Source organism: Ostrea edulis, chromosome 3 (genome assembly GCF_947568905.1).
Source record: "Ostrea edulis chromosome 3, xbOstEdul1.1, whole genome shotgun sequence".
In the NCBI taxonomy this organism is placed as follows: domain Eukaryota; kingdom Metazoa; phylum Mollusca; class Bivalvia; order Ostreida; family Ostreidae; genus Ostrea; species Ostrea edulis.
In genome coordinates this window covers 69,982,860-70,010,527 of record NC_079166.1, presented here as the reverse complement: position 1 = coordinate 70,010,527, position 27,668 = coordinate 69,982,860, and the positions used below count along the sequence as shown (strand labels likewise).

The 27,668-nt window shown below is 34.5% G+C and overlaps 2 protein-coding genes and 2 long non-coding RNA genes across 9 annotated transcripts in view; 2 read left to right on the top strand and 2 right to left on the bottom strand.

Moving 5' to 3' along the window:
- Positions 1–7,522: 7,522 nt before the first annotated feature.
- Positions 7,523–10,693, top strand: LOC130053632 (interferon-induced protein 44-like). The gene is made up of 3 exons (XM_056160998.1): positions 7,523–7,573; positions 7,772–7,949; positions 9,031–10,693. The coding sequence occupies exons 1-3, from the start codon at positions 7,523–7,525 to the stop codon at positions 9,324–9,326; spliced, it is 525 nt and encodes a 174-aa protein (XP_056016973.1). The 3' UTR covers positions 9,327–10,693.
- Positions 10,694–17,299: 6,606 nt separating this feature from the next.
- On the top strand, positions 17,300–18,144 carry LOC130052789 (uncharacterized). The gene is made up of 2 exons (XR_008801181.1): positions 17,300–17,503; positions 17,665–18,144. It is a non-coding gene; the product is annotated as an uncharacterized LOC130052789 (long non-coding RNA).
- A 2,160-nt stretch (positions 18,145–20,304) lies between these two features.
- LOC130052787 (uncharacterized) lies at positions 20,305–23,467 on the bottom strand. Its single transcript, XR_008801179.1, has 3 exons — positions 22,651–23,467; positions 22,048–22,268; positions 20,305–21,943 (listed from the first exon to the last, which is right to left on the bottom strand). It is a non-coding gene; the product is annotated as an uncharacterized LOC130052787 (long non-coding RNA).
- Positions 23,468–26,774: 3,307 nt separating this feature from the next.
- Positions 26,775–27,668, bottom strand: part of LOC125673288 (uncharacterized) — a 57,562-nt gene continuing 56,668 nt past the window's right edge. For all 6 annotated transcript variants that reach the window (XM_048909814.2, XM_048909817.2, XM_048909818.2 and 3 more), the window contains 2 exons: positions 27,264–27,458; positions 26,775–27,052 (listed from right to left, as the gene is read on the bottom strand). The gene's annotated coding sequence lies outside the window, so the exon portion shown is untranslated. The remainder of the gene's footprint in view (positions 27,053–27,263; positions 27,459–27,668) is intronic.

Genomic DNA, 27,668 nt, shown 5'->3' with positions numbered 1-27,668 from the left:
AACATTAAAATACATACCATATTTTCTGATTTCTCGAACTTCTATTTCAGTGACATCAATTATTTTTGCTGGCGTAACATGCAAATACAGTACCGATGCGAGTGAATAATCATAATTCAATTTTCAGCCACTCTTGGAGTTCTATCGTTTGATCAACATTATTCGTAATGGAATGCGAAAAGAAATATCGAATTTGATCACTACAGAAATGTATTAAAACTGTCAGTCAACCACACAAAGGTTCTTAATTGCGGTCAGATAAAGGTGTTGTGGATGCAAGATCCTTTCCAGTTGCGATAATGTAATTATCTGAGGTTTTTCTCGTATAAATAAAGAAAACAATGGTAATAATAATAATAATAAAAGTGATAAAAAACAAAACAAATAAAGAACAAACAGCAAAAACAAAACTATGTGTAGTTAATGTTATCAAGAAATTAAAAATGTTCAATTGTGAACGCACTACGGACGACTGACAACGGACGATATAAGATGCTGGACTCGGACCAATTGCATTAAGTCACATATAAATCGAGACAAATATGTTAAAATTAAATTGTAAAAGGAAAGTACAGAATTTAATGATAAACAGAAACAAAATTTTTGATATAGAATAGCTAAGAAAAATACACTAAATATAATCGTAGTATTGCTATACCCCAATACATATTTTACATACCCACCTCACTGTTGTATATATATCTCCTATCGCAATTTTCAATCTTATACCTTTTATTCATGCAATGCAAAAGAAAAAAAAAAACACGTATGTCAGCACAGGTTGCCTTAAGTAAAGTTATGTAACTCTTGGAAGTCGCCATGTTTGCTAATCAATGTCACGAAAAGCAAGCTTATCTTTTGAAAAGAACAGATTGCTAGTGGCATATTTACTATTTAGTATGAAGGTGAAAGTTTGAATTAATTATAAAATTTACATCATAGTAATCCACATTTTAAAGACCTGTATTTTCTGCTAGTAATGTCAGGGAGTTCTGTTGCATGGCTTGTTTAAATTGCGATATATGATAGAAATATGAAATATTTCATACATAAAATCATGGCTATTTAAAAAATCTGGATGCATTCAATTTTCAAATGAAAAAAAAAAAGATAATTCGAAGAATAAATGCTTGTGACTTGCATGTATTCGTACAATGAAGTGTATCTATTAATTGATTGATGTTTTCCGCCACACTCAACAATTTTTTAGTTATTTGGTGGCGCCTAGTTTTTTTAATCGTGGAAGAGAGAACGCAGATACAATGTACCTGGGAAGAAACCACCGACCTTTCGAAAGTAATCTGGGAAACTTTCTCACTTACCGGCGCGAGCGGGATTCGAACCCGCGCCGACAGAGGTGAGAGGCCGTGTGAGTTTGAGGGCAATGCTCTAACCACTCGGTCACGGAGAAGTGTGTCTAAAAAATAAGATATGTATAAATGTAATGCAGTTTACATAGCATTATTTAGTTTGAAATTGTATAGATATTCTTCATTTCGACCCTTATTTAATATGGAAAGGTTAAAATAACGAACAGTGATCAATTTCAAAACTAATAACTAGTAATTCTAGTGGTTTCCTTACTTTTACTAATTGGAACTTTTTAGTAAACAAAACATCACTACTAAAATTGGTATAGAATATTGGGAAAAAATTGATTTCAGTATCTAAGAGAATCAGTTTTGACAAAATAATTTCGTTGTACATTAACGTCCATCCATTTCTTTTTCTATCGTGAATTTAAATTATTCGTTCTAATATTCCTAGATGGTATCTAGCTTGCTGCATATGGCACCAAAGAATGTGCATTACAAATGTAACTGCACAAATATTAGCGCCCTTACCTACATCAGTTGATGAGGAACGTATTATATTCAGCTTCCTGTACTCTTGTTCTCTTGCTGACATGGATATCTTGTATATTGACATACAGATAAAACATGCCGTGTATGTAGGAACACGTGGGACATATACGTTATCATTCAAGAATATTCAAGGTAATTCATTTAAACTAAAGTTGGATATCAACAAAATAATTTATTTTTCACGATTTGGTATACAGATATTGTTAATTTATATGTTAGCATACATATGTCGAATACTGACATGATTATTCGCATTCTTATCTAGCATAGTTGTCCAGACAATGTATAAATGTCCGATATTGGCTTGGTTGTTTCGATGACTTTTGTGTATTGTCCGATAACACATTGACATGATTATGATGTATATCATCACAATCTGGCGAACATAACTTAATTGTGGAGATGTAAATATGCCATTATGCCATCGAATGGTAGCCAATGATGACTTTAAGCTTGTGCATTCTTTCGAATTCATTCTTGAATTCAAAATTGTACTTAATAGGAGTGAAATAAAAAAAAATACGGAATGAAAGTATAAGCATAAGATCATCATTACTACGTGTATATATAAATCCATTGGACAAGTCACTTTGTGCGCTTTAGATATTGATATTTGTATTTTTATTTGTTTCGTTTTTCCGCAATTTCATGTCTCGCTTTCCTTTTGCGATAATACGAAAAGATGTTCTGCGTTTCCTATTTCATTCTTATTATCTATATTTCTATGTTATCCAGCATTTCATGGGAAGATAAAAGTTGCGTTTAAACTGACATATTGTGGTAATTAGTCGCTTTATACACTTTGTGAGCAAATGCAAACTATCGTATTTCATACATGTAATCATAAATCCATATGTCGACTCAACACTATTTAAGATATCGGTAGAACATTAAACATATTGTATGATTGCCTTGTATTTCGTTAATTCAAAATCACTGGCAGAGTTTAACAAGAAGATATAAAAGTAATCAACCTAATTAAAATGAGACCTACTCTAACCGTTAAGTTGGGGAAGGATTTGATCGCATTACGTTTGAGGTCATGCTATTGACCCCAATCTCATAAATAATTCAACCAATATTAATAACAAAAGCTTGATAAAGAATCAGAACCAATAAGAAATCGTTTACTGAAAAGTATTCGGATTGTAAGTTAACAAAAATGGCGTCGATCCATGAAAAGATTAAACGAATTGTTGAAGGAAGAGCAAAGGAAAATCTTAGATATTATACAAACATAAATTTAATATTTTCTGTGACGTTCAAACATCGTTCATGGGCAACGCCATCTTCTTCGATTATCCTCAGTGTATTTAAATGAGTATGATAAATACCAATAATAGCAAAACTTTTCTGTTAGCGAAAACCGTCATTTGATTTGTGAAAAGTGAAATAACATGATCTCAAACGCAATGATGTGGGATCCTTCTCCAGTGTAACTGTTAGAAAAAATCAATTAAATTGTAAAAGTAATGTTAATAGTATTGTGTAGCTGTATCATACGGCTGAGCAGAAACAAGTCTAGGTGATTAATGTGAAAAATCCAAGTCATTACTTTCAAAAACTATCTTTGCTATGTTATTAGATATAAATAAGTATGATATGTTTATAGGTAAGGAAATAAACATGTACATCCTTTAATTCGGATATGATTTGTTTGAAATCCTGTCATCGATTTTGTTCGACTCAAACCTGTACATTTAGAAAATTCAAATATTTTGACGTATTCAACAATGATAGTATCAGTTTTAAAATAAACGCGTAACATTAAGCATAGAGGTGGTTCTTACCTGTTCATGCTGACGAGCAAGTGACACGCACAATTTTCAAGGCGCATTGTTAAGCAGTGGGATTTTTAAAATGCTAAAAAATCAACCAATAGAATTATAGTACCCAAACTTTACCATATATGGTATCAAAATCTGATTTCATTAAGCATATCTATACGGTAACGTTTGTGTAAAACCACGACGAAATATAGCAAAATAATCATTTACCCGTTGGCCTCTTTGGGTATCAGGTAAAATTTACTACAAAGTATGACGCGTTTTGGTTTTCCTGAATATTCGTAGAACTTATAACACATCGTATTGACCAATGTTATTCTCTGAAACTTCGATTAATTAATTTGCATATCTGGTATCTTAGCTATTAGAAATGTTCTTTTTTAAACTGTGTATTTCAGAAGACCAATGCATGATATGTTTATTCTAAAATGACATTTTTATCTTCAAACTAGACACGGAACTCAGATCTGAGAAATTTTATGGGATTGTATCAATCACAAGGTAAAGAACATCTATAGATATGTTGTTTTGCCTCGGGAATTTTCATTTCGTATCAAAACTAATTTCATTGAAGATTAATTTAAATGAAACAAAAGAAATTGATATCTCTTTGCATAAAATATATATCAGTAAATAAAACTATAAAGGAATCAGAATATACGTAAAAATGCAAATACTTTACGAAATTGGTAGGCGCATGTATGTCAGAATTCAGAGGGGTAACCGGTAACTCATCAACCTTTAATGTGAATTCATTGGAAAATTTTCGTTAAATGCAAGTATAAATCAATGTCCTCAAAAAGGTAGTTATATTTCAGAACTCGAAAAACCAGCCCGTGATTTGTAAAATCTACTTATAAAATGTTGTTGAAGTAATTCATAATACACAGTAGCCTTGCTGACATTTTTATCAATTCAAAGCAATAGCAGCTTTTAATCTTAGAATTATTTTGGGTTGTAAAATATGCTATCATGATAGATTTGCATATAACTGTTATTACTATTATTAGTTAGTAAATTACAATTCCACAACAAAAATTCTCAACGTCAAAATGACAACTAGCATTGCTTGAAGTATGGCTCTCAGTGGTTTTATGTTGTAGTATTATTAATTTTGATATCAGAATGTTGCATATGTGTTTTCTTAGATTTTTAAGCTTCAATTGATGTTCTCTCACAACATGAAAATAGTATTTTGTGTTGTTTTGTTTTCAGTACATCGAAATTCGAATTTATAGCAAGAATCACTAAAAGTACTCTTTTTTACATTTTTATAGCGCTGCCAGCACCTGCAGGTAAAGACAATTCTATTACTACTTTGAAATAAAATATAACCATGATTTACGAACCAACTGATATAATGTATGAACGATGAAGATAACACACAGTGATCAATCTCATGACTTTGTAAAATCTTATTTTTCCATTGATTATCATCAATTTGATTTCCTTCTATGTATTTTAAACGTTATAGTTAAAGCATCATTCGCGTTAGTGTTGATATTCAGCATATTCTATATAACACAAGTGGATTATATTGCAATTTCAGAATAATTACTACATTGGAAAAGAACATGTTGGTTTTCTTATATGCCAGCGGAAAAAAGAAACTGTGTGCATTATTTGATATATGAAAAAATAATAGAAAATAACAATGAACACATTTTATTTTTGTAACACTGTTAACAAATGTATTCGCTACAGCATTTCATAATCCTTTAATGTTAACGTGGAATAACGTCAATTTCATCACACTCGAAAGACACTGGTGTTCGAACTTGAATTAACAAAGTTAATAACGCGTATGACCACCATTTGCATTCACGCATGCTTGACAACGGCACCTCATTGATGCCCTTAAAGTGTTCAGAAATGCTTGAGGGATGTTGTTCCAAATGTTGGTGAAAGCCTGGCCTAAATCAGCCAATTTCACTGGCTGATTTGGTAAACGGCATCGACGTCATTCCATTCCATCCCAGACGTGCTCGATCGGCGATAAATCGGGGGAAACAGCTGGCCAAGGCAAGACAACGACATTATGTTGAACGAAAAAGTCCCTGACTACACATGCAACATGTGGCCTTGCGTTGTCTTGCTGCAGAGTGATGTGATTTTGTTGTCTCTGTATGAAGGGTATCACATGGCGCTGAATAATTTTGTCTCGATAGCGTACGCCGGTAATATTTCCATTGATAATTTGTAGAGGGGTCCTTCCACGTGCTGTTATTCCACCCCACCCCATAACGCTACCTCCACCGAATTGTCGACGTTTCACAGCACAAGCGTCCTCGTACCGCTCCCCAACGAGACAATGCACTCTACAACGGCCGTCACTGCTATCCAAATTAAATCTGGATTCATCAGTGAAAAGAATATTGGCATAGTCCTGTATTCTGAATCGCAAATGTCGTCTACATCACGCTAGTTTAGCGATACGATGACGTTGAAGCAGTATTGGGCGCATCGCTGGACGTCTTGGTCTGATGTTGTGCTCGCGCAGACGATTACGCACAATTCTTGAACTGATTGGTCTAAGTCCTGGAATGCTACGAGGTGTCACACTTGCTGTCTGGAAACGATTTCTCAGGTACACAAGTCTATTATGGTTGTCCTGTCGACGCGACGTCACACGAGGACGCCCAGAACGTTGTCGATCCCAAGTGTTACCAGATTGTTGGAAATGTCTCCATAATGACTGGATGGTGTTCCAATGAACTCCAAAGTGTCTTGCTACGATATTTTGTGTCATTCCAGCTTGAAGCATCCCAATAGTGTTGGTTTTCGCTGAGTCGTGGCATGACAGAAGGGTAAATGTTGTCAAAACTAAAGTGCTTTCCTTAACGAATAGTGTCCAAACAAACCTTTTACACTTCTTACTCCAAACAGTATTGACCAGTAAAACCCGTGCATTCGAACAGTTCAATAAACAACACGTGTTTACTAACCATGGAAAAGTCCGTGCATCTGAGTTGGGTACTATCCGATATTGTTAAAAAAACGTCACCTTTATATATTGTTTATATTTTATGAATATAAACAATAAATATTGAAAAATGATACTAAATTTTATAATGCAGTTTCTTTTTTCCGCTGGTATATAATCGGGAGGTAGGACTTAGTCAATGCTTTCTTGTTATACAATTTTTGAAAAGATTCAAGTTATGAAAGGTAAGTCTAGTATCATTGTGACTCTTGTTTTAAGAATTGTCATCGATTAAAAAGATAATTCATTCTACTCCTAGACCCTCCTGAACTGTTGAGCAAACCTTGGAGATCACACATTAAATGGACCCCGGAGAACAAAACCCAGCTTTTAGAGGACATTAATAACTTTAAAGTGAAAGGTGGGATGCCATACCTAAACTGTTTGTTGATAGGACAAGCAGCATCTGGTAAAACATCGTTTTTTAATACAAGTGCTACAGCATTGAAAGATGAAAGACGAATATTAGCTCCTTTAACTGTACTCAAATCCAGTGGGAAGAGTGTTACTACAAAGGTGAATGCAATTGATCTCTTACTTTTTTTAACAACTGAAAACTTGTAGTTTTGTCATGTTGAACCCGTATTGGGTTTCGTTTACCCAGTACTAATCTCGTTTCATTTACTTGAATTTCAAAGTTTGAGACACATCCTCTCTACACCAAGAAAGATGAAGCTTTAAAACTACGCATATTTGATTGCCGATGACTTCATGATATACAGGGCGTCAAAACTGAAGACGTTCAGCTTATTGTCGACGGCCATATCAAACACGGATATACAGTAAATTTGCTTGCAGTTATTGCTATGTCATTTACATGTTTGTAGAGGTAATCCTTTTACGTTTGTCCCATGTTTTGTTTCCGGTTGCTTGTGAGTTTGTGAATCATGCCAAAAATACAGTCTGAGAGAAAATGCCATGTGGTCCAGCTGATGATGGTGAGAAAAACAAGTATAGCAACAAGAGCACGCATTCAACACGGTACAAATGATCATCAACCTTAATTCTCAAACGAATCTTGTTCTGAAAAGGAACGGTGGTTACAACTTAAGTCACAAAAAGCACTTCAATTATGATGCAATTCGTGATTAAATAAATGATGTACTAAAAAATTTAATGTCATTTGGTATACATAGTTCAATCCAGCGAGCCCAATAAGCCACAGTGATCCTTACTACCGGGAAAAGCCAGAACTGAAAGATATGATACACTGTGTTGTGTATGTAGTGAACGCAGAGAATCCAGGATTAGCGCTAGCAGGTGAAGCTGCGGAAAAGATATTCATAGACATCAAATCCAAACTTGGAGAACGGCGTAAGCAATAAACCTTGATTAATTAGATCATGATTTTGTTTGATTGTTTTATGCCCATACAAAATTATTACACGCATATCCATATGAAATCGGCTCTAGGTTGGTTGTATATTGTTTAATATCCCGCTCAAGAATTTTTGACTCATATGGAGACATCAGCAGTTTTAGGTAAAATTGTCAAAAATCTAGTCTGGAACCTCCTATCAATTTCTTATTAAGACATCTTCGTATGATTATTACGCCCTCATTAACTGGTGATATATCCAATTAAATATTTACAGACAAGTGTTTAACAATTTAACAAACGGGAAATAAACATTTCAAGTGGAGTATATTTCTATATCTCTATTACTTATATCCATCATTTAGTTGCATTTTGCAACCATAAAACTGAGTTCATACTATGTATTTGTCTAGATGAATACGTTCAAATGAACTAGAATGATCCCTACTGAATTAGATAAATTACTTCATGGTTTTCTTTAATCGGGGACCATCAATCGCAAGTCCGATGTAAAATGACAGTATACAGTGGTATATATCCTTAACGATTTAAAAATCTCTCTAATATTCAAAGAGATATCCACAATTTAGAATTAAATGCATGTTAATTTCATTTAAGATCACAGTTTACGTATTCAGTAAACTGATGTTATCTCTACTTTATCAAAGCAATCATTGATTCTGAACTATCTGGAAATGAATTAGAAATACTGTCATATTTAATAAGAATGAAATGGAGATATATCCAAATAAATAAAATGTTCTTATAATCAATTTGGAGATGTCTTTGATTCCATGGAAAATATCTCTAGTAACTTGGAGGATTCTAAAATGTTGACTAACTCTTCTATGTTTCATACCAATGCAAAGTAACTTAGGATATGTGTCCTATTTGTTGTTGTAATATCTACTTTGACCTCCAATTTGAAGTTTTCATCTGAAGGAATTTGTTTTCTTTTTGATATGTGGAACGTATAACTTTAGTTCAAGAAAGTTTTAGACTACCAAAATCAAATGCTTTTGAAACTGACGTAAACAAAAATAAATGCAATGTATTTTTGGATGTTTATTTCTACAGATGTTCCACAAGTTGTTCTGATGAACAAAGTGGACCGACTTCGAGCTTCTCTGGGTGATGATATATCAGAATTATTTCAAAGTGTTGAAATTAAAAAGAAATTAGACACCGTGGCCAACTTTACGAATATACTAGAAATGAACATCTTACCTATGTCCAACTACCACAACGAGCGTGTACCAAACACAAACAAAGATGTACTGGCACTGACTAATTTAAAAACCATTATGGACTATGCTAATGATTTTGTTTACAATGCAAGTGATAGAAACGCTCCATCGGGTTTCTACGACTGATGTAATCACCTGACAAGTGGATGAATGACTCTACTTTTGGGGATTGTCATCTATAATTTCCTTTTTCAATTACACACACTGTAAATGTAGCAAAAATGATTTGTAATATTTGAATTATGATCTCCTAATGTTTTATCTTTTCACTTCAATTGATGTTTGTGCGCATATGTTACAGAAAACTGATATGCGAGTATAATATCAAATGGTGACTTTACTGGATTTATCAAATATTTAATCAAACTAACCTGCTATTAATTTGAAGATTTAAATGTGCCTCCATACAACTAAATCCTATTACTAACCAAGACATTAAATGAGAATTAAATGAGAATAAGAAAATAATGAACGCTTTCAAATTTTTGTGAATACCCGGTATCTCTTCAAAACAAAGAATTGTATTACATGCGCAATAAAAAGCACTATATCACTGTTTCTGTGCTAAACGAACTACGACTAAAAAATCACATAATTTGTGTTTGGATTGCATATCGAGCAGTATAAAATACACGATCAATAGGATATACACATAACAATATCATGGTAAATCTGATATCCATTACCTTATAAAGGATCAAATTTATTCATGAATATTAAAAGACAAAGAAATACAGTCCTACATAAGGCTGTATTGTAAAATGTCTCCCTTTTAAGATAATAATACTAACCAATGTTATTATTAGAAGTGCATGTATAACGCGGAATATATCAACACAGGGTTGATGTAAGATAAAGCGATAAATCGGATAAACACGGACAGGGCTAAAGGTGGGATCATGTCATATTAAGGTATATTTCTGGTATAATATGCTTTGGTTTGTCCATTCCGACCGTAACTTGAAAAATTTGGACAATTACGTGTACATAAACAATACATTGAGATTTTCAGGTTAGAATGCTTACTAATATGTAATGCAGCTACTTCAAACGATCATGCCTATGTATCTAAATCTTTTATTAGCCCAGAGTTTTTGCATCAAACCACATGACATCGTGTTCAATGACAGGGAATTTCATGTCCTTCAATCCATTATCATTAAGGTTTAATCTTCCACAATTGCTTTCTTGATTTGCTCTCTCTTTTTGATAGAGGAATTCAAGCTATTAATACGTTTATGGAGGTATCATGCCTTCTCTCAAAGCGTTTGTTTGACTCATCAATCTGATTGTTTGGAATCACTTCAGGGTAAACTATTTCTACCCACAATGAGCAGCAAATACCAATGTATACAGGTGAAATGAATTAACAGATTCAAATCAATAATCACCGATACATGTACAAAACAAACATTAGTAATGTGAATTCAAACATATTATATTATCAGCATCAACACTAGATTCGAAATTTTCGCCATTTGCGATTTATTTTTCAAAAGAGGCGAGACAATATTTTTAGCAATAAATTGCATGTAACAATATGTCTTGCGTTTTAATTTTTCACAGGTTTGTTATTCAGACAGTTATGCGTCCGAACATTTAGAGTCACTTCAATGCACGCTAATCTCAGGTAGATCAGATTAGATGATAGCACCGGGTAGTTTGGGCTTGCTGTAGATTGATAATTGTGGAAAGTGTATATTAGGTGGGTACTGGGACAAATTGTTTGACACATTATTAAAGCCTTATTTATTACCGCATTATCGTCTCCACATTAGTGTCAGGTGATAATCTGATTAAAATTGCCGGATTGCAAATGTATTCAAGAGTTGCTAATAGTGTTGTGTCTAAGCTCGTTGATAAAAATAATGTAATTTTGATGTGTTTGTCTTCAGTTTTTGAAGCGAATATTCTATAAACAATGAAGTCAGCCGATATTGATAAGCACATAGCAAATTAGATTAAGAATTGTCCTTGAAATCCAGTGCGTATCAGTATAACAATGCTAACCCGATTCTACTCTGATTTTATTTAAAATATGACAGTATTTTAGGCCATCAAGAAGGTTCGCACCATGCAGACCCATAAAGAAACTGTAAATGGAAGGATATATATCCCTCCAACTTTTACAAATTATTTTACAAATATTATCCGTACTTCTCCAATTCTATTTTATATTGCTTTTAGGTGTTGCGAGATTAATCACTGTTTGTTATATTCACCTATCATACACAGTTTCTACAACCAACTATTTGTTATAAACCCAATTCCCAACATTGTGGAGCAATGCCAATTTCATACAAATGCCTAGACCAAACAAGGACCGTCATGTTCCTAACTCCTACCGACCTATATCACTTTCATCACACTTGTACAAAGCCTTTGTAAACAGGCTAAAATCAACATAGACAACTGCACAAGCAGCATTTTAATCCCAACACTAAACTCATATCCACAATCAAATCTAGACCATGTACAGAAGCACTCAAATATCACTTCAACATTCACTACTATACACAAAAAAATACGCTTGAAGTTGAGTGGAACAAATATATTGTCTATGGATAATTTATGTCTTTAAAACAGGCAAACAATCAACAATTGCATATATTACCAGGTTCCAGAAACTATCCCTTATCACTTAAGACATTGTCGACTATACAAACAGAACAGAGCAAACTTTATATAAACTCTTCATGCAACAGAAGCCACACCTTTAACCTTACATCTTCACAAACCACATCTACAATAAATACTAACATTATTGCACCAACTATTTTCGACATTATTATTTCATCTGGACATTCTTGCTCTGGGTTTCCTGTGGATTGCGACAGCATATCAAGGCAACAGCACCTTGGCAATGGCCTATGGGCCACTGTCATTGGCTTCATTAAATCTGTACTTCAAGTTGCTAAACTCGTAGTGGATTTAGTACGATATCCTTTTGATGACCACAAAAAAAAAAAAAAAAAAAAAAAAAAAAAAGATTTATGGTATGATATATAAAACCTTCGAACAAACTCGTAATTTAAAGAACCTTTTGCATTATCCCTTCCACAAAGCGAGATATCATATTATTAGACGACATATTCAAACCAAAATAACTTTTGTTTTTATCGATTCATTTATCAATCGATATCTGTAAACCTTTACTTTGTTTATATATTGTGTACACTGCCATTCCGGGAAGTATTAGTACTGACAAAAGCGTAAATTCAAAATATTTGGGTATATGGCAACTTATAAAAAATCATAGATGCTATAACTCATCGATACGAAAAATCATAGATGAGTCAAGAAACGGATATATCACAGATACGACAATTTATTGACACACAAAGAAACTAGTTCAACAAACAAAACAGGAATGGAAATTATGTTTACATTTGTATTAACCTATTTGATACACTATTCAATGTTTCAATAAGAAACAGCTGATTGTGCCAAGCCGTTACTGAAGTTGAAATGGTTTCCATTTTCTACCTTTTGAAAAAAAGTGAAGCTACTATAGTATACATATTTCGTGTTTGTTTTATAATTTCATTCTTACGGGCAAGATTGATCTCTTCATCATGCATGAGGGAAGTTACAACCATAGAGGAAATTTTGTAAATGTCGGTGTGCGATAAACCGACAACGAACGAGAACTTCTATGACACCCTTCTAAAAATATTGTACAGGATCATTGCCTAAACGCTTTCATGTAGCTTCCATATTTCAATGGAGCAGCGGGGCTGCTCGTTTGTCGTCGTTTGACAAGTTGTCCGGTACCGATACTATTTCTTCAACACGATAATTGTGATGCAAAGCATCAAATCGGCCGCTGATATTTTATATGTTTTAAATCAGTTCCAAATAAATAAAATCAAGAAACAATTTGATGTGAATACTAATTGGTGTAGCATTAGTACATGTGCTAATATGCATGTAAGTTAAAGATATAAATTGATGAAATATCCATATTTTAGGGTCAAATGTGTTTGGTTAACACTGCAGTATAACTTAGAATAGATCATTTTGAAATCAACAGGTACACCCTAAAAGACATTAAATTTACAAGTGCTGCAACATGTATACCGAAGTAGTGCAGAGGAAACATATAAAATTACGGACGTCACTTCAGTCTGTCTATAAAAAAGATGCTAGACAAAGGGAACCAGTAGCAATGATTGGATTCAGTTGAAAAGCGGAAACATGCATTGCCAAATTAGTTTGCAGCATTCACACCAGATACATGGGTTGTTTAGGGGGCTTCGCCACCTCCCCCCCCCGACCCCCATCGGGGCAAACTTGGGACCTTAAATCGACCAACAGATTTGTCTCTCATATTTTATCCCACGCCCCTCCAAATTGGAATCCTAAATCCGCCCATACTCAGAAGGCAATTTACATTGAAGAATCTGAAGCAATTTGATGGTATGGAAGTGAAGCAAACAGAAATATTATTTGATTTTAAGTTTCAATGGATTGCAAAAACCAAACATGCTTAAGATATAATTATATTAATGTATCATATATTTTATAGATAGAATCAGAAATGCAATATCGATACATACCTCTGATCTACGTCGTGTGATGATGGCGGTAGTATTTGCTGTACTGGTTAATCTACGTATGGCTGCAACTCTGATTTGCAAGTCGCGGATTTTAAACAAAACAATATAAACTATACTTTATACACTGTCATTCCGGGAATACTTGTAAAAACTTCGTATAAAATAATAAATTCATGATTGTTTTATTTATTAATGAATATACACTTGTAACTGAAACGTACTGACAACAGAGATCAATACTTATATTCATATATCTTTAAACCTCATTGATGCAGAATGTTTGTGCATTTAATTAGCAAGGAATTATTCTACCGTAAAAACCAAAAAAAAAAAAAAAAAAAAAAAAAAAAAAGAGAAACAAAACCCAACCCACAAAAGAAAAACGAATTCTGACTTCCTCATGCTCACTTTCTAGCATAACCACTCATGATAATGAATAAGGATTACAGTAATCAACATTTATATTAGAATATCTTAAGGAATCTTTATTTAGATTATTGATACGGGATTCTTCTACCAAAGCAATTTATACAACTAGCAATCAGAAATCAAACAATGATTTGCACAATAATTTCTAAAATTTGTAACTTCTGTAAATTCTGTAAATCTGTCATCAATTTATGATACCTCTATAATTATAACAAACATTATTCATTGAGTCAATGACTGAGAGTAAAAGAGAGAAAGAGAGGGCGGGTGAGTGGAGACTGTGTGTCAGCTACCCTTAGGAATATAACGATTATGTATACACTATGACCATGGAAACTCTGCAGAGGTCCCCGAGACAAGTCCTGTGTATATCAAAACTATATTTTAAAAAAAGCTGGAACAGGTAGGTTTCTACCATGTTCTGTCTCTGTGTATTTCTTTGAGTGTCATGAGATAAACCAATTAACACCTTGGTAGACCCTGGCCACTCTAGGTAAATAACATCTGTTTAGATTAGGCTCCGCCTACATTTTCACCAACCGTACGGTCATGAGATGGGTCTTTAACGAACTTGGAGACAACACTTTACATGATGTATATACGATAATCCCGCAAATCTACTTAGACATGCATGAGATTACCACCCGATACTAATAAGGAGACGATAATGCTGTAATGAGAGATTGTCAAACAATTGGTCTTAGCACCCATTACACATTTATCGATATTTTGTGAGTTCAAATTACCTGATGCTATTGTTTAATCTGATCTACCTGGGATCTTTGTGCACTGAAGCGACGGGAAATGCCCGATCAAACGAGTGCTGACTAAAATAACAGAGTTTCACTGAACTACAAACAAACGTGTGAAAAATTAAAACACAAAACATATTTTTACATGTGATTTATTGCAAGACTTTTTCACCACTTTTGAACAGAAATCGTCATTGACGAAACTGTCGAATCATAGCTCGAGCACTGAATATATTCATCAGCGGCCGATTTATTTATGTTAATATTAAAAATCACAGATAAAAATATGCCTTGTGTTTTAATTTTTCACACGTTTCTTGATCAGTAAAACTTTGTTATTTCAGTCAGCACTCTTTGAATCAGGTATTTCCCGTCGCTTCAGTACACAAAGATCCCAGGTAGATCAGATTAGACAATAGCGTCAGGTAATTTGAGCTCGCAAAAACACGATAAATGTGTATTGGGTGCTAAGACCAATTGTTTGACAATTAAAATATCCCTCATTACAACGTTATCGTCTCCTAAATAGTGGCAGGTGGTAATCTTATGCCTGGCTGATTAGATTCGTCATATCAATGCATACACAGCAAGTAAAATTTTGTGTCCAAGCTCGTTAAGAAAACTATCTTAATTGTGATGTGTTTGTCTTTATTTCTTATAAGATAGCTAGTGTTCTATAAACAATGAAACATCGGTATATATTTATATTGCAAATCACATTTTCCTCCATGAACCAACCAATTTCAGTGCTGAAATTGGTTGGTTCATAGAGGAAAATGCGGTTTGTAAAATAAATATATGAGTATGAAATACTTACCTAATTCTGATACATTCTCCAGCCTACCCCTACTTTTTATTATGTAATCTTGCCTGTCAAAATGGGAAACATAAACCTGTAGTTTGTGACTCTTAACAATGTAAAACTTATACGGTACTAATTTTAATGCACCAGATGCGCATTTCGACAAATAATGTCTCTTCAGTGATGCTCAACCAAAATGTTTGAAATCCGAAATAACAATGAAGTTTTAGAGCTAAATATAGCCAAAAACAGCGTGCCAGAAAAGTGGAGTCAAATTCGTCTAAGGATAAGAGCTATGCATGAGGGAGATAATCCTTAATTTTGAAATGAATTTCTAAATTTTATAACAGCAATGAAATATACATCCGTATTTTCAAGCTAGTAAAGAAGTTCTTAGCTACTGGGCTGTAGAGACCCCCGGAGACTAACAGTCCACCAGCAGAGGCCTCGACCCAGGGGTCATAATGTAAAACTTATACAGAATCAATTTTAATGCACCAAATGCGCATTTCGACTCTTAGCAATCTATTATCTAAAACATAACTATGTTTGGTTTTCCTTCCAATTCAGGTGTTCATTCAACCCCAACTGCTCTAACATCTAATTCAGACATTACTTCAACATCAATTGACAATTCAATAATACGATTCCAACTAGACATGGTGTTTTGTACTATATGTAAAACTTATACGGTACCAATTTTGATGCACCAGATTCGCATTTTGACAATCAATGTCTCTTCAGTGATGCTCAATCGAGATGTTTGAAATCTGAAATAACAATAAAGTTTTAGAACTATTCTAGGAGAAAATAGTGTGCCAAATAAGTGGAGTCAAATTCGTCTAAGGATAAGATATATGCGTGAGGGAGATACTCCTTAATTTTGAAATGAATTTCTAAATTTTATAACAGCAATTAAATATACATCCGTATTTCAGTAAATGTAAGAAATGTTTTCACTGAGAAGACTTGCATTATGAAATGAGATAACGTAGACATGGGAAGGGTAGAAATACTTATTATCTTTCAATGCTAAAATAATTTACATATTAAAGAAGATTTATTTTTACTTCGCACAAACGATCTTTCATACAGAATGATTTAAGTGGAAAGAGTCACTCTACAGTCCTACCAAAATCAAAATGGGCTGAAAATACGGACACTGTTAGACAAATTATCCTCTCCAAGAGGAAATAGGCAATTATCCCTGCCCCACGGAACACCTATTTTGCTGCATCTAATGACCTTCCTAATTCCATGGTTCCCCGACTAAACACTTTATGCATATGACAAGTACATGTAATAATTAGGTCCAGCATATCAATATTGTTTTCTTTCAAAATATAAATAATCAATGGTCATTCTCTCTTCAGAAAATGGAACCCGACGTTTTAATTGGTAATCTAAGGTTAACTTAAAGATGTCCGTGATGACGACCATACGTTTTACATGAATGTCACAATTTGAGTTTGTTTTATTATGCTTGTTATGGCGTTCCACAGTTTGTTCTCATCATATGATCGTTACGGATAGTTGGTTACGGCTGTCAGACCGGTTTGTAAATGCTTACGTGTTAGTTCTGACCAGGCCGTGGAAGTGGGAAGGTGTGTCCGTCCAATGTGAGAAAATGATAGACCTGTGTGGTCGAGAGTTTTACCTGTGTGGTTTACTGGGCCTGCGTTGTATGTACATTTAGTACGGGTGTTCAAATGATGTTCCTGTGTGGAAAGTGAGAACACAATTTTGAGCATTTCGACAGCGGTGAGTGTGAACTGTTTATTTTTGTTTACGTTAGGAAATTTTGTTACTCTATTTAAATTTATGTAACCAGTTTATTTGTATTACATAATATACCCGACATATGCAAGTTTTCAGTATATAATGTATATGTAAAACCCTCGACTGTTACTGTGTAATTATAGGTGACCAGCTGTGTGTTTTATTGTATGGCTCGAGCAGGTGCTCGCAACATGTATAACATGGCGTTCTGAGATAATTGAACAGTGTTGGAGAACGACCTATAGAAATACAGGAAATACGTTCACGGCTACAGAAACGTTGAGCGAGTGATGGACAAAGTGTCACCACGTGTCTGAAGACAGCCAACGACTGTTGTGTAAAGTGTGGTAACTCTTTAGTCAACGTATTTTGTTTCGCCATCCTGTGTAACATATTTCGAATTCGAGAGACAAGTCTGCTGGTTTTCTTACATAAGGCAACATAACGTAACATGTAGCTTTAGTCGGGTACACGTGTAATCGTCTGTAAATTCATATTTTTTTGTTTTGTTATATTTTTGTTTTGTTTTTGTGTGTATGCGTGTTGTTGTGTGCATGCGTGTGTATGAGTGTAGATGTTACTTGCTATATTAGTGAGCACGATATTAAACTTATTTGCACATACTCTTGATCTTTCTTCAAAGAACGGTTTGCAGCGAGAGATTATTTCCATGCCATTATCACAAATTGTGACAATGAATCATAGTAGTATTCAGGAGTTTCAGCAGTGGCTGTCCAATATAAATATTTATAGGTTGTTAGCTAGGTTTAGGGATAGTTCCTTATTCAACGGTGTGTTAGATGAGTCCACAGATGCTAGTTCACCATAATCTCACAGTTTATGTTAGAGTGTTAGACCCATCTGTAGATTTTATAGGCATTAGGCGGTTGTCAGTTGCAAATGCAGAGACAATAACTTCAGAGTTGTTCGGTATGCTTAAAGATAAAGAATCAGACTTGGATATGTTGCCTGTTGGGTTTTCTGTGATGGTCAGATGTTAGGGTAGAGTGTTACCAGGATTAGGAAATTGCATTCAGGTATCTTAGCAACATATTGTTTAGCACATGAGCTACTTCATTCATTTGATTTTGACTCTAGGATGGATCCAGATTAGTCGTATTTTTCAATGTTGATACACATATTATATTATGTAAAACCTTTCTTCAGTGTATGTAATTTTGAGGGCATTGAAATTCCAAGAACACCTCTTGTTTTATACTGTTGCTAAACATTAGAATTTTGCTTCAATATTCAGAACAGGAATTTTCACTAGTACTCAAGTGACCGCTAAGGCCTGTGGATATTTTGTTATATTCATGCTTATTGTATATCGACAGGGGATGTTTACTCCTCTTAGATACTGGATCCCACATATCGTATATCCAGGGTCTGTGTTTGCTTAAAGTACCTCGGAAGTCATGGGTGCAGAAATTGGTTCAGAAATTCATTCAAAAATATAAGGAAAAAATATGATCATGCGTGCATTCAATACCAAGATATTCACCGTCAAAGTTAGCTATTTTTGTACATGTCCGAAATCAATCAACTGAGATTCCGGTTTTACTATATTTTGTCATAATGACATGTGACGTCACAACCCATCAGTCTCAAACAGACAAGTATGGCAAATGAGAACGATACTTCCGTTTCTGTGGACGAAATCGATCTCCATATATCATTTGAAGCGTCTTCTCTTGAGGATTATCGTAACGGGGACGTACAGACATCGTCCCTTACCAATATAAGCCAGTTGCAACGGATTCTGACTATTTTGACGAGTTAAATGGGGAGAATGCTGAAAGTGAACAGCTCGAACATCGCCTCGGAAGGACGGAATGGTAAGGCGCCATTAAACTGGATTTTTTATAAAATAAATTTAGGGAAATACGAAATTGATCAATCATTTTTAATCGTACATCATTCTTAATTACATTAATGATAAATTACAAATGTCTAATCATCATATTACGCCTGTCCGCGTCGTATTCACAGGAATATGTAATTACAATGTTAGTGGTCTCACTGGTCTGTACCATACCACCCTAATAATTAGTATCTAGTGTCTGTAATAATATTTGGGGTATGTACCATACCACCCCTAATAATTAGGAGGTGGTATTGTATATAGTGTCTGTAATAATATCAGGGGTCAATACCATACCCCCCTTAGTAATTAGGGAGTGGTATGGTATATACCTCAATTATCCATAGACCTACTATTATTACAGACGAAATTATTTGTTCCTGTGGTGTATTTTCGCTCATTATTTCATTGAGAACGAGCTGAAATTCATGAACTTAAAAATAACATTAATTTTTCTATCCTCTCATGTGACATCCCCTTTACATGTGTCCAGGGGTCCGTGTTTGCCCAACTATCTAATTTGTATTGCTTGTAGGAGTTATGAGATTGATCACTGTTCGTTATCTTCACATTGCACTGTTATATTTGTACTTTTCCCCATGATTGAGTTTTCTATTCTTTCACTTTACATAGTTTACAAATCATTTTAGGTGTCAATGTGGGGTTTTCCCCATATGTCAGCTGCCAAGGAAAGTACATGCTGTACCGAATTGCCAAGGGTTGATGAGAAGAGGGAGCCATTCAACAAGGAACTAATCCGCATTACTTAACACCCTGGGTTTCCATCAGTGTATTTAGATGTGTATGCGCTTGAGATGGCATAATACTAATACTGATCCCAGTATGGAGAAATGAGGGCAACAATTGAAGAGCAAGTCAATTTTTTATTGATCTAATCAATACAACATGCACACGACCATTGGGGCCCATTGCTAGTTTATCATTAGTGAATAATTTCAAACATTTCCTGGAATTGCAGGCGTAACAGATACACAGCACACGGACAATGTGCTTGATGGTGCTAAGGATACATAGGGCACAAGGTGCGAGTCCCTCTACCCTCATGTGCTGTGACGGAATTCCTTTCCCTCTGAGGAGGACCAAGGGTTCAATGCACCCGAGTGATGGTATGATTTTGATGAAGCAACTTTTTTTTAAAAAACAAATGTAGGATTCAAACATGATGTATACAAACAAAATTCAAGCACAACATTCTAACAGAAATGGCCCAAAAATAAGACATTTATGAAGATAACGGTAGTAAAAAATATCATAATTATGATTAAAGTAAATACTGGCAAAACAGAAAACTACTAATTATCAATTTTCTAGAAAGCATCAGCTACACAAACAATATTTTAAATAAAATGTTTCTGCACCCAGGAACGGGACGAGGACTCTGTTGTCATGTTCCCATTTAAAGAAAAAGTTTTATCATTTTTTAAACTCTTACAACTATTATATATACTAAGCTAATACTACATGTACTATGCTAATGTTTCATTCTATAAGTTATTTGCAAAAATACACTGTTCCAAACAGATTGTTACCTAACGGTCTGATTCTATATCATGGTTGTCCACAGAAATCTTTTATTTGTAAAAGTATTTATTTTTACAACCTACTGCTATATATGACTTTGGTTCATTTGTAAACAAAACCCGAAGATAAAGATTTTTCACAATGATTAAACATTTTTAAACAAGATTAAAAAAGGGCACATCTGTATGACCAACATATCTTTTATCTGCTTTGCTAGAATGTCCAAAAAGCTAGCGTCACGTTTTGTTCATATTCACACGGATGTCTCCTTCCGACGTAACCTCGATCTAAAACGTAGAACCGCTTCTTCTAATTGCTCTTTACTATATGTACTGTATTTTGATAAATAATAATAATTTTCATTAACTTTGTTATTGCTGTTTTAAACTTAATTGAAAGAAAAGTGACAAATGCAAAAATGGTAAAAATGTCATGCCAATTAATTCTGATATGAATTATGATAACGGATTATCTTTAAAAGTACATTCTTACTAATTGTAGGATCAACAGGCTTTCTACGAACACTGCATTCGCCATGCTTGATCTTAGGGAAACTGATTTTAAATTGTTGGTCCCCTTCCTTTGTTATGTCATGCAGCCTTGAGGAATTCTCTTTAAAATGTAGAGCAGCAATTATCAACCTTTCCCAATAAAAAAGGATAAAATAATTACACATTTTCTCAACATAAATACTTCAAATCTTAGCAATATACTTTAGTTGCTAAATGTATGTTTACTTATTTGTAATGATGAGATATGTATATATCATACCTTTTGCAACATGCCATACATCATAGTAATGTTTAGTCTCTGGCAGTTCTTCCCTTATTCTCTTTTGGATTTGAACATGGCGATCAGTTATAATGGTTCCACTATGCAGCGATATTTACCATCGTACCAAATCCCTGTTGAATGGAAACTGTGGTGAATCTGTTGCATCTCTTGCAGGTGTTGAATAATTCCAACAGCTTTGATGCAGAGACTTCTTCTCCTCCAATGGACTATAGTCTTCATGACTGAAAAAACAAAACGCCCATAAAATGATTTATTTTCATTTCAAACCAAAAAATCAAGGCGATTAAAGAAATGATCAGATCATATAACCATATGCACTAGTTACTTATTGTGTATCTGTTAGATGAGAGTCATTTGAACTAGCACTGGACGGCTCATAAACGGACGTGGAATCCGTCTCTGTCTGGTCCTCTGACTCCTCGCTGTTGGATGACTCATGCATCTGGATAGGGTCGGGGGTGATCACAGGATGTTCCCTCACATCATCTCTGCCATTAAACTGGATCCCAATACTTCTCACCCTGGGTTGAAAATCCACCTGCAGTACTTCAAATAATGGACAAGAAATATTACATGAATCAACTGTCCATAGTCACTATTATAGGAATATCATTTTAATATGTTAGGCCAATGTATGGCTACAAATCTAAACTAGACCAGCCAATATATAAAAATAAACAGATCAATGTGTCTCATAACTATGAGATTGAATTTATTGATGCCTCATCTTAGTTTGAAAAGTCAAAAAATGTTATCTTGATAATAACACTTTATTCATCAAATCAATCTATTAAATGAGAGCTAATACAAGCAAAATAGGTTTCTAGATTTATACATTAAGTGGTTTGTTTGATTTGCATCACGATGAGTAAGAAATGATGTAATGTGCTACAGTTATAACGAAAGTCACATAACACTAAGGCCTTACCTTTCTCTTTCTGTTTAGCAGCGACTTGGATTTTCACACTCCGTTTCCCATTACTTTTTGTCTGACACCCTGTTGCTGTTAAAGGCACTATTTTCCCAGTCTCTGCAGCCTGATAAAACAAAAATTAGAGACATTGTTTCTTAGGCCTCGTACTTAACTTTTCATATGAACTACAACAAGATAAGTAATACTTGCATGTAATGAGAATTTGCTGCGTATGTTTTTGTTTTTAGAAGGAAACAAATTCTAATAATTATGAGTCCAATGTACCTTAACTTCTGTCAATCTACAAATTATATGCATGTAAGTGTGTGTCTGTGTGAGAAGGAGTTTTTTTAAACAAAGAAGAGGCCCACAGGCCTTATCGATCACCTGAGTACTAGTGAAAAAGTATCACTACTCCCAAGGGCTATGGAATATAGAACAACATTTGCTGATCTGAATATCTAAGCTAAAGTCTAATGTTCATTAAAAGTATAAAACAAGACGTGATTTTAATTTAGAGGTCAATAAATTAAGAAAATTCTTAGTCCAATGCACATTCAAATTATTTCTGCCAGCCCAATATACCCTATATGGGTGCAAAGTTGTCTGTGTGTGTAGCTTTAACAATGCTTACTACAATATACACTGTACATAATTGCTTGTTCTGGGTTATTACCCTTCTATGTCAAAATAAATGGAAGAATCGTTGAAATAAAACCCACCAGTAAATAATAGTGGGTGTATTGTCACATCTTGATAAATGGTTATGTGAGTAATTGGTGAAATAAAATGTCCCCAAGTAAATTACTTGGGAAACCTATATTTAGAGTTCTATACCTTTACTCTTTAATAGTAAATCTGACCCCAAAGGATGTAATTGCCTGTGTCAGCTACTACACAATAATTCATAGAAAAAGTGTTACAGTCATTTGCATCATTCATTATACTGACTGTTTCACCTGGTTCTGGATTATCTATTTCCATCTTTTGAATCTTAGGTACTTCCACCCTATCCTCTGATACTGCCTTGCTAGTACTTACGTTCTCGAGTATCAATTCTGATAATATCTACAAATTTAAACAAATATACAAACACTCAAACTTCTCTTTCCCAGTTTAATGCATGATATTTGCACATATTTCTCGTGACAAAATATACTATTCAAGCCAATCATCAATGGCAGCTTTGTTTTAATGCAATTTATAGAACATGTACAATATAACAAACTTTGATCCCGATGTAAAATGCATAATCTGATATATATACCACAATAACATATCAGAACTATTGAACGACTGCCGACAAAACAGATGTATTAAGACAACACTATAATCTGATTGGTGAAATAAAATATCCCCAATAAATATTGAAATAATTTGCAGTGAGGGGATCCAAAAGGGGGGTATCCTAAAGGTCGGAACCTTCCTCTTTCATCAGAAAAGTTTGCTAAAAACACCCATATATATAGATGGTGGAATCCCCTTTAACAACTAAAATTCAATATCGGTAGAACTCCCCTCCCTTTCCAAAATTCCTGGATCTGCCCAATATTTGTGTAAATTAAATCAGTGAAGAGGGGTTTCCATCATATGTCATTTTTGGAAATAATCTACTTTCCATTAATGTATAAATCCAAAGGATGTACATGAAGGGGTTATAACAGGGGTTACATGCCACCCACTCTACACCTCTCAGCCTTCACTTGATTAATCAGAATTGGTATCTCTGCAATGTTAACATTTAATCGTGTTGGAAAAATAATGTTGCCCACTAAAAGAGTAATAGAAGTCTACGTATATTTGAATTATGTAAAGTTCTTGATCACATTACTAAGAGAGGTCAGTGGATCTATATGACAGAATATGTTTAAACAGCAATCTAATCTAGGGTCCTGATCAGATGGGGGTATGTAAGAGACTCATCATATGACACGTGTATTGTAACTTATAAAGGGAATAAAGCTAAATGAACGTCACATACTACAATAAAAATTATCAACTATCTTACCGATGGAATCTTCATAATAAAGTTACACACACCTACCCTATTTTCCTCCAGCTTGGCGGCAGCCTGGCGCTTGGGTTTAGGCTCGGGCAAAGAGAGGAACGCAAGGTTGAAGTCGTCCACTTTCCTCTTAGGATAAAGCAATGGAATCGCACCAAGACAGAGGAGTTTTTTCGCAGGAATTCCAAATTCCCTCATTAGTGCAAACTGACCCTCGAAACATCCGTCAGTGAAATGCGCACAACAGTATATTGGGACGGTCTTGTCCAGTCTGCACAGATCAGTCTCACAAATCGAGTCCATGCTGCTCTCTGTCGTTTGTCCGTCGGGAAAACATGGACGGAAACGGTGTCCGAGGACCTGTTGTTGCATCCTGCAACTACACACATGCGTCCCTTACTCTTACTTGCCATTTCTCTACGAATATTTTCTTCTCTTGCACTCTCATCTTGCTGTGAAAAACAACAACAAAACAAACCACGCCAATGATGGATTGTGATGTCAGATCGGGTATCACATTTTCAATCTGGTTTTCGGTTTCGTAAAGGTGTGAATTTACGAAAAAGGTTGTTTTTTCCCATTATATCGTATATTGATTAAAAAATTACTGAAAGAATTTTACGATCGGTATTTATTTTTTAAAAATACATAAGATAAACCAAAATGTATATTTGACTTCCGGGACACTTTAACTCTCTATTTTGTATTCTTTATTGGAATTATGCGAGTGATCACTGTTTGTTATCTTTACCTTTCATATTAGTGCATACGGCATGACTTCTTAACGGCCTGATTGATGTTTCACTGGCAAGTGACAAATAAGCTGATGTTACAGAGATTTCAAGAATCTCGTGTCACAAATTCTGTGGTCTTTATAATGATCTAGTTTTCCATTACAGCCTATCATTTGGTCAACTGCTGTCCGATTTGTTTAATACCGATATTAGACCGGTCTTGGCATACTGATTCTGACTACGACTCACGGCGGATGTGACCGATCAACAGGGGAGTCTTACTCCTCTGGTAAATCCAGGGGCCCGTGTTTGCCCAACTCTCTAATTTGTATTCCTTATAGGAGTTATGAGATTGATCACTGCTCGTTATGAGATTGATCACTGCTCGTTATCTTCACCTTTCACAAAGATAAACCCCTTCTTAGTGTTCCTCAATCAATGCTGCATGTTTCATGTGGTATGCATATTTATATGTTATGATTGGGGATATATACACATGTTCTAACCTGTAAAGATTATATATAGTTATTGTTTATCAATGTGAATTATTGTCGATTGACTGCTAACCTGCCTCGGAGGCGTGTTTTTGTTTGTATGTTGTTTTACGTCCATTTCGAGAAACTTTCAAAGACATTACAAGCTTTGAACTGTGAATGGTCACTTGTACCAGTGAAGGTTCTTTATTGTACCAATCCCAATTGTAGCACATGCTATCAATTGTTAAGGATATCCTAAAAAAAAAAACAATTCACTTTCAATACCTGGCTCTCGGTGACAAGTCACTACCTAAGCTTATGTATCTTTACTTTTGACGTGGTACAACGTCTGAGTCTCAGGGTTACAAAGCAAACGACCCAAACACAAGGACGGACCAATGCTTGGCTTTAAAAAAACTGGTGTTTCAAGATTTAATTTATTTTGAATGTAGACGTCGAAAATATCCCTTCTAACCGTCATTTCGAAATATGCATATATATGGGCGATTTCGTTTCATACTCTAGTTAGTAAAGTAAATGTTCCAATGTTCTGTCTTACTCCCATGTATAATACTCCAACTAATCACATCCACCGTTTGAATACTGAACTGACACATGTTGCTACGAAACTAACCCTCGTGAAAAGCAGGGTTGCTTGGTAAAGTTAAAATCCCACAACACATCATATAAAAGCTGAAACTTTCCGTTCGCTTGCATCTAACTCGAGTAAGAACCGAAATCGCCCTTTGTCAAATAATATTTTGATGTTGTATACATGCATTACAAATCACATTTGTATCAGGCAATGGGGTGTGACTTCTGCGGTGGCTGGTTTAAGACCAGTATCATGCAGATAGAAGTATTTTCATATCGACTAGAATACCACATTCTAGCTGACTGCTAAATATAATGTTTAAACTAAACTTAATTTGTTTGGATTACTTTAATGTTTTGTGAGAGTGTTCATTAAATCTTGCATTGTTCAATAACAATATATCATATCAGAAATCATTTGATAAATGTTTTAATGTCTGCGGCTGCCTTTCCGTTGGTAGGACATTCATAACACCCATTCATCGAATCACTGTATACGACGTTGGTAAATGACGTCACTCTATCATCTCGGAGGTCAGTAAGCAAATTTTCTGGAGTTACACCTTGCTCACATAAATGAATCACTACTAACATAATCTTCGGTTTCCCTATGAGTAGAAATTAATAGCATATATGAATAGGGGTTTCATGATGTTTACAGCAACAGATAAAACTTTATTTTATAATGCGTAAATGTAGAATCCTGACAGTATACTCTCTCTCTCTCTCTCTCTCTCTCTCTCTCTCTCTCTCTCTCTCTCTCTCTCTCTCTCTCTTTCTCTCTATGATATAAACAAAAAGAAAACTCCTATCAATTACCTATGATATCCAGACGTTCAAGAGTAGCTTGTATATCATCTTGAAGTCTAGAAAGTTTTGCACAAATGACAACTGTTTTGCCACTAACAATATTAGATGCGTCCCAATGTAGGTTCTGTCTGACAGAACCCAAGTACATATACGAGAATGAGTCCAAAATCCCTTGACACAGGTCTAGTTGATAGGCAGCTATTGCTGAAATGATATTACAATATAATGTATGAATTTAGAAAACAGGTATAGCTGCACATTCCAACAATATTCATTTATCTAATGCATTATAAACTCCGAGATGCCAAAATGAAATATTGTATGTAAACAAATTGCGTGCCATAATTTCTTATTCATGTCAGGATTGTATAATTTCTTATTCATGTCAAGATTGTTAAGTTTTCTCGCATGATT